The sequence below is a fragment of the Scardinius erythrophthalmus genome (genome assembly GCF_964197995.2).
Source record: "Scardinius erythrophthalmus genome assembly, chromosome: 21".
NCBI classification, from domain to species: Eukaryota; Metazoa; Chordata; class Actinopteri; order Cypriniformes; family Leuciscidae; genus Scardinius; species Scardinius erythrophthalmus.
Genome location: NC_138241.1, coordinates 27,693,378 through 27,702,009, shown reverse-complemented (window position 1 = coordinate 27,702,009; position 8,632 = coordinate 27,693,378). Strand labels below are relative to the sequence as shown.

The window sequence follows — 8,632 nt, the reverse complement described above, 5'->3', positions numbered from 1 at the left end:
ATGTAAAATATATTCACAATCCTTGATGCATACTACTTTCATTGTTATGTGTGTATTTGATGTAATTAAGTAGCAATTTCTCTCTGTAGATGATGAGCGTTATTAAATAGTAGCCTAATTTAAAAGGCTATTTGAAGGCCAAAATGGACAGCCATTCACAATGCTAAAAGGAAAAAGTGATAAAAATCATGGGACAGCTTTAATGTTTTTGTGGCTGGCCTAATATGCTAATTGAAGACTCTGATATAATATGATTTGGATCAGTATGAAATCAAGTTACAATTTAAAAAGTTCAATGTATAGGCATTTAAGAAGGATATTAAGTAGGCTAGGCTACCTATTGTGAGTGACAGTCTGTGATGGTTGGGCTCAGAAAATAAATAGGATGAGGTGGCTTTGGATTGTTTGACAGTTAGATAAAAAAAAAAAGAACATGACATATATGGAGAGTGAAGTATCTATATAAATGTAGATTTTGTATAGGTATTTAGCTAGCTCTGGGCTGTGACGGGCTCAAAGTGGATGCTAGCGGAGCTGAAGACAGGGACAGTCTCTGGTCGGCGGCGGTATTGTAAACAGTAGATGGCGGTAATGCAATAGTGTAGTTTTTCATCCACTGTTTTAAAAAATAAAGAAGAAGGGAATGGAGGAAAGGAAGTCGTGTATTTGCAGTTGACGGTACAACCAGTGTGTGGTTGTGACAGGTGTGGGAACTGTTTATTTTTCGAGGATGAATTGTGTCGAAGCTCTTTTGTTTTGCGACGAAAGACCGCGAGCTGCCATGCTGCTATAACACACACACTGGAGGTGGGAGGCAACCGTCTTTAAAAATACATTGAAATATGAAAAAAGTGACAGTTTGTGTTATTTTCCATCAGATAACTTTAAAGCAGGATTGAATTACACCATGTATTAAGAAGTTTTGCTAGTTTAAGATGGTGTCCTGGCTGCTAGTCTTGTCTTCAGCTGTTCTAGATTGTCTCCCTGCCTGGCTATAGCTGTAAAGTTCCCAATACCCATTTAAACCCGTCCGAGTAGGCCCTGGAGAGCAGCTAAGACACTGGTTTAAGATGTGTTCGTATCAGCATTTTGCATGAAGTCTTTTTGCTGAACGTCAGAAAATAACCCGGAAGGATTGTTGTGTCTTGCGAGCAATCAAAGACGCTATGTCATATATGTCATCGTTTCTCTTCCCACAGTTTTCACATGGGATCTACTGATTAACCACACTGAGAGATGGCTTTAACGTTTTCAAGAGTTCAGCCAAACCGAAGCAGAATACAAGATCTGGATCTTATGAAAATGTCATAATGTGACAGTCTTCCTACATGGTGCAGGTGGTTATTTTGTCAGTGTTAAGATGCCACGACTAGAAGAGGTAGCTAATGTTGTCCTCAGGGTGCCCAGTATCTTGGTGTTGGACATGCTGTATAAATGTGACATTGACAGCTTCACGGATCATCTCAAAGCGAGGACTGAAGACATGCTCTTCAAGTACAAATATGTCATCTGGAACATATATTACTTGGGTAAATATTATGTGATAATTATGAGTTAACATTATTGCAGTATTAGCTTAAAATGCAATGAATTGTTGGGTTTGTCCTGCAGGTCACATAGTAAGTGCTGTGGTGCTGCTGTTGCCACTTGGACATATTATCCAGCTCTATCTGCATGTTCTCTGTGCCCTGCTACTTTACATGGGTCATCAGATTGTCAGGTAAAAATATGAACGTGATTTTGGTCATTGCACATTTTTGAAGGGTGGAAATAAATATGGTAGAGTTATTTGTTTGACGTTTTTCAAAAGGTTTTATTTTGTTGACAGAGATTATGTAAGAGGTGAAGCTCAGTATGGGTATGATGGGGCAATCTTTTTGGACTCTCCAGCATTGAACCGTTTCGTGACTGCACTCACCAGTAAGTTACGAGTATCACAAACCTTACGGTGATGCCTTAAAGCACTTGGACCTTTAAACTACTCTTAAATATGTATTAGTTCAATTGCATTAGATTACACAATATGATACAGTGGGCCTCAATAAAGTTTGGACACTTAAGTTACGCTTAAAAATGTCTGAATTTTGTTGCATTAAATACGAAATATCAGACCAAGTAGCATTCGAAACAAATTATGCTAGATCCCTTCTCAAAACAAAATTTTCTTGGCTGTGTAAAGTCAGTGAATAAACATATTTATATTTAAAACGTTTGACAACCAGAAATCGTCTAAGACTTTCTGTTTTTGTCTTCATTTTGAACAGTTTCTCTATTGCTTATTATGGAACCTTGAAACATGACAAACTTTATTTTGTGAAATATTTTGATTAAAAAGTGTGTTTGTGCTATGTAATATGTAATAAATGCCCCTGATTTCTAACATTCTTAATTGTGGCTTAAGTGTCCAAATACTATTTTGTTTATAGCCACTACATATAACCATTTTTTTAATTACTTGCTGTAATAACCAACCAGACCACAAATCGCAATTAATCACATCTAACATTAAAGTTTGTAAATATGTGTGTGTGTATATATGTGTGTGTATATATGTGTGTGTGTATATATATATATATATATATATATATATATATATATATATATAATATAATATAATATAATATAATATAATATATATATATATATATATATATATATTTGTATTTTTGTATGGTTTGTGCAATGGCCCAGTTATCTTTGAAATATTTGTGGATATCAGTATTGATTATTGTCTTTTACTGTAAAATGCATCTGTGTGTGATCACCTGCAGGTCAGATAATTATCAGCACGCTGTGCGCGTTCCTTATGCGGACTCAACGTGTGTGGCTGTTCTCAGCACACTTGCTCCCTCTTCTGGCACGTGTGGTTTCTGTCCCTCTGGACTGGCTCCTCACGCTCTCCTCTGTGTCCATGATGATCACAGGGGCCGAGGTTGCCGTCTTTCTCCTCGCCAACCTCTTTGTGCCATACAGACTGGCCAGAGCCACTTACAGAGAAATAATGGAAATAGAGGTAAAACACTAACACACCTGCATCTACATACATCGTCTCGGCTCTTCTTTTCTCAAACTCTGTTGTTTCTGTAGGTGACTGAGTTATACAGACTGATGGCAGTCGGAGTGTCTCTCTGGCATGGCTTTGCTGTGCCTGTATTGTTTAGTGTCTTCTGGTTTGTGCTGTTCGGAGTGCAACTGATCACCAATTTTGGCACTATCGCTACTGTCCAACAGGGGCCGCTTCTCTACCTCCTGACCAGGTAAACTGCAGGGTGCTCAATCTGCCATATGTAATGTTAATTGAATCTGACGTGTGTGTGTTTTACAGTGTATCTGAATGCTGTGCTAGCCCATACTCCCTGCTCGGCCTAACATTCGTGGTGTCTTATACGGCTCTGGGACTCCTGAGTCTCTGTAAGTTCTACCTCGGAGGATTCAACGCTCTCCAGAACCATAATGTCATGCACAGGTAAGAGAAGATAGTGTACATTTATTGTGTGCATGTGTTTGCTCAGTTCAAATGTGTATGTTTCTAATATATTATAGGGGTGTGACAGAGGGGGTGACTCTGCTGCTGCTGGCCCTGCAGACTGGGTTATTGGACATGGCAGCTTTACAGCGCTGCTTTCTGCTCTTCATCATCCTCTTCATCGTTCTCACATCTACTCTACAAAGCATGAGTGAGATCACAGAGCCTGTTGTGTTGGGGCTTGGAGCCAGTAGAAACAGGTATGTAATTAGGGCCCAAGCCTTGACGGGCGGTAAAAAAAGTAATTCTACCTTTCGTGCACTTTTGGGGCCCTTAACATGCTCATAAAACTCTTGAAACTTTGCACACACGTTGGAATCGTCCATTTAATTCATGTATTTAATTCACTGATAAGATATATAAGATATAATACTTAGTTACATTGTGATTTGTGAAATATTACTTCAATGATGTAATGATTGTAATGATTGTTCAAATGATTGTAATATGCTGATTTGATGCTCAAGAAACACCAAATGTTATATCAATGTTGAGTGATTTTGCGGTCTAGTATTTTTGTAGAAACGGTGATAAATTTGATGAATAGAAAGTACAGCATTTATTTTAAATAGAAATATTTGCAACCTTATAAATATCAGTCACTTTACATTAACTTTTAATCAATTTAATGCATCTTTTTTATGTATATCTTTCTGACCACAAACTTTTAAACAGTATTATATAAAACACTTTGGGGGTTGAATTTCCGGAATGTTTTTTTGTTTTTGTTTTTACTGTGATTTTAACATTTCTTGTCCAGTATTATACTGTATATTATTTATTGATTGATTGATTTAGTTATTTTAGTACTATTCTGTGTTTATTTTGAGTGTCTGTTTTATTTGAGAATTTAACATAGTTTTTTTGTGATTTCAGTTTTTTCAATGCTTGATCAAATCTAAATTGTTCAATATGGTCTTTCTCTCTCCACAGGAGTGTGTGGAAGCACTTGCGTGGTTTATCTATGTGTGGGTTTCTGCTGCTGTTTCCAGGATTCATGGCCTATAAGATCTCCCAGTTTTTCAACATGGATTTCTGGCTGCTGATTTTGGTCTCTAGCTGTATGCTCACATCACTGCAGGTATGCTCTGTTTTATGAATTTGTGATTCAAATTAAAAAATTCATTTAATTTTCAATTCATTTTATTTTAGTGAGATCCCAGCATGCTGTGCTGGATAGTGATCTTTTATATGTCTCTTAGGTGACGGGCACTCTGCTGATCTACAGCCTGTTCATGGTGGAAGTGTGGCGCGGTTCAGCCCTGCCCGGTTTGGATGAGATTGTTTATTACGTGAACGGAGTGTGTCGAGTGCTGGAGTTTGTGGTGGCTGTGTGTGTGGTGGCTTATGGGGCGTGGGAGTCACTGTGGGGAGAATGGAGCTGGATGGGAGCGTCGGTCATTATCATCCACTCCTACTGCAATGTGTGGCTACGCGCCCAGGCTGGCTGGAAAAGCTTCTTGCTTAGACAGGAAGCCGCTCGCAAAATCAATGTACTGCCAAGGGCCAGTGCAGAGCAGCTACGGGATCACAACGATGTCTGTGCCATCTGCTTCCAGGTCAGAACAAGCATAAGGCAGGCCTTCTGCATGCATCAAGTTTTGTCCTCATGGTTGACTTGCAACATATTCAAATGTGCTAGAAGTAGAAGTTGTGAGAATATATTGTTACACCCCTAACAAAAACATCGCTATACAAAAATCCAACATTATGTATTGTGGATAGCGACAATATGCATCATGTATCGTTTAGACATTTTATTTAGCATCAGATGCAATACAATGCAAGCACATGTTTAACATAATTCTGCAGAATCATGAATATTCTGGTGTCACCATTGCCCTTTGCTTGGTGTTGAAGGACCAAATCTAAGCTTATTCAAGTCTACTTAATAAACAGTACTTTTTAAGTGCCCCTATTATTCTATTTTAAACTTCCTTATTTTGTTTTGTAGATCACCTATAATAAGTTTACATGCATCCAGGGTCAAGAAACACTTTAATTTTATCATAATATACATAGCATCACCTCATTTCTCACAGTGTCTGAAACAAATGGATCAAGTATTCTGTCTCTCTAAACCCCTCCTTTCACAGGCTCTGTTTACACCTGTTATTAAGATGCATCTTAGTCGATCGGATCACAAGTGGACGACACTTCCAGAGGTAGTCGAAAACGAAATTCATTCGAACAACCACAAAAGACGCCTACTCTCCACCTAGTGACCTAAGCCAAGGCATAAACATTATGGGAAGTGTGGTTGCCATTTAACCTTCATCGGCTGAAGACCTAAGTTTGAAAATTACGTGAGCTTTTCTCGTCCATTAGATCGAGAGATCTGAAAAAGCACGTACATTGTCCCGCCCATAGATCCTCCCCTTGAAGAAATCAGGACAGAAGTGGTTGAAAGTGGACAAAAGAGACAGATTAAAACACCAGGTGTAATCGGGAATGTGTCTCCCTCGTCGTCTTGTGATCCGATTGACCAAAACGCATTTTAATACCAGGTTTAAATGGCCTTAGAGCCTACTTTGCTCTGATTGGTCAGATGGCCCAGTCTGTTGTGATTGGTCTGCCACTTACAGCGCATGTCTGAAACTAAACACCCATTTACCATATCTTAATTTCAGCTCCGGAGGCTTCCTCCACGCTTGTAAACGCAGTGATACAAACAGTTAACATGGCATCGTTATCTGCAGCGACCAATGAAGACCATAAGCTTGCATTATGCAAATTTGTTACAAACTTAAGTAGGTTAGAGTAGGAAGTAAGACTGGAATTACTGACGACTTGTTTCAGGCAGTTTAGAATCGCTTCTTTCTTTTGGGAAACAATAACTCCATTTGTCGTGCACTGATTAAAACTATCAGAACTTTTACACTCACAAACAGCCAAACAACACACTGCATGAAAGGTAATATCTTAAAAAGCATAATAGGGGCTCTTTAATGGCTTACCATATGTGTTAGAAGTAATAATTTTAAAAACAAACCATTTTAACTTTATTTTGGCTCTGTTCAAAGTATGTGAGAGTGTTGGACTGTGAGATCTGTAGCGTGTATGAAACTGAATCGTGACATGAGTGTATTGTTGCATACCTAGTTTTTATACTTTAAAGGTAGCATAACATAAATGATAAAAGAATAGGATCCTAGGGAATATCTTCTAAGTAATCGACTTAAACTTTGCATCACCATTTAAATTTTTTTTTCCCTTTTTGTCCCTGCAGGACATGACATCAGCAGTGATAACATACTGTGGTCATTTCTTCCATGGCAACTGTTTGAGAAAGTGGCTGTATGTGCAAGAGACATGCCCCATGTGCCATGCCTCCATCAAACCCTCCTCGGCCAAACCGACGGCTACGGCAGGTGAAGCTCAGCCGACACACCCAAACCCACCTCCATCAGAGCAACACCCTCGTCCTGAGTCCCATGAGGAGGAGGAGGAGGAGGAGCAGGAGGAGCAGGGATCACAGGGAGATGATGTTTGCTCACCAGAGAGGAACTGTGACGAGTCTGACAGGAAATACCCTAACTCTGAGAGGAATTGTAGCACAGAGAGTCTCCAACACTTGCACTGTGGTGCTAATGGTGATTCCCAAAGCGTGGCAAATCCTGTACCAAGCTGCTCATCAGATGGGGATCCTAAAGTGGCTTCGCAGGAGCTGAGGGAAGCGGACTGAAACATAAGCTCAGCCGGAGAAGCATAACACAGAGAAACTGCCGTTGGAACAAGACAGACTGACAGTGGCAGAAATCATCATCCTTAGGAAAGCTCAAAGAAAGTGGGACATAGCAAAGGAAGCCATAACAGCACAGGGTTACAAATAACTGACAGAAATGCAGGAAAAAACTGCAGGTATATGATTTACTCAGAAGACGTCCTGCTGATTGTGTGCTTGGACTGATCCTATCACAGCACCTCAGCAGTGTTAGTTTAATAGATACCAAATGATATTCATTTTGAAAAATCTCTTCTTGACATTTGTTAAGATGTGTAATGTTGGATGATTGTCCAATCAGGGGAAGACTTGAAAGATGTTACACACACAAACAAATTCATGTTGGCCGTTAACTAAGTCTATGGTTTGTATGTGGTGTTTGGGCATCTAAAGGACTTTTCTGTTTGAGTTATTTCAGAGACCGATTATGGTACGTGAGTGAATGGCATTCTAAGTGATGCAGAACTGTTCATATCTGTGCCTCTGACTTCTCTGAATCACTCCATTGTGTGTTTTTATTTGAACTGAAATTATGTGGTTGTAATGAAGGTGTCCAAGTCATGGTGACTATTCTCTCAATTACAATATGGTTTGTGGATGAGTTCTGCAAAAATGAAGGGAGACAATAGCAGACAGAAAATAATAGACAGTCAATAAAGTTGTGTTCACTGCACAAAGCAAAGGTCATTGTTAATGGGGAGATTCCAGTTGAGACTACGTTTCACAGAGCAGAGAATAAAGATGAAATGCTTATACAATCACACTCATTAAAAAATTGTTCTCGTTTAAAACCAGTATCAGTGTGATTTGGAGACTGTTCTATGTCCAGTTTAGCGTTTCTTCAATTGCCTTAATGGTTATGATGATTAAAACTACTGAAGTTATTGCTAGATGTTTTCTTTGTGGATTTTTTTTTAAAGAACTCACAGTGACTTGCAGATTCCTGAAAGTTCATATCATATTGCATTGCCTTCTTTTATGGAAGCTTGTTTCTGCTACGGAATAAATAAAAGAAATGTCCTCACAATTCAAGCTTTAAAACACAATTGCGAGTTTATATCTCACATTTTTGAGAAGTAATGTCAGAATTGCGAGTTGTGAGAACTAAAGTCAGAAGTGTGAGATAAAAAGTCAGAATTACCTTTTTTATTTTTAATTCTGTGGCGTAAACAAGCATCAGTAATTCTTAACACTTCACAATATTGGGAATAATTTATCAATCTGGCAAACATGGTGTTTAAAATCTGGTAATATGTTATTTTTTTGTGTAAATTCATCTTTGTAATACTATATTTTTTGTACCTTGAGGTAGCATGTGATTACCATGAATATGGTGTTCGTTGAATACCAGTATATCATCAACTAAAAAAATAGCATAGAGC

General features: G+C 38.6%; 1 protein-coding gene across 3 annotated transcripts; it reads left to right on the top strand.

Moving 5' to 3' along the window:
• The first annotated feature begins 520 nt into the window (after positions 1-520).
• LOC308681450 (RING finger protein 145) lies at positions 521-8,287 on the top strand. 3 transcript variants are annotated; one of them, XM_081350347.1, is made up of 11 exons: positions 521-807; positions 1,200-1,529; positions 1,612-1,720; positions 1,829-1,920; positions 2,772-3,013; positions 3,088-3,257; positions 3,326-3,466; positions 3,544-3,726; positions 4,460-4,607; positions 4,729-5,085; positions 6,756-8,287. In XM_081350347.1, the coding sequence occupies exons 2-11, from the start codon at positions 1,361-1,363 to the stop codon at positions 7,209-7,211; spliced, it is 2,067 nt and encodes a 688-aa protein (XP_081206473.1). In that variant the 5' UTR covers positions 521-807; positions 1,200-1,360; the 3' UTR covers positions 7,212-8,287. The 3 variants fall into 3 exon arrangements, with proteins under 3 accessions (XP_081206473.1, XP_081206474.1, XP_081206475.1); XM_081350348.1 differs by having other exon boundaries at positions 631-704; XM_081350349.1 differs by lacking the exon at positions 1,829-1,920 and having other exon boundaries at positions 631-807.
• Positions 8,288-8,632: the final 345 nt, after the last annotated feature.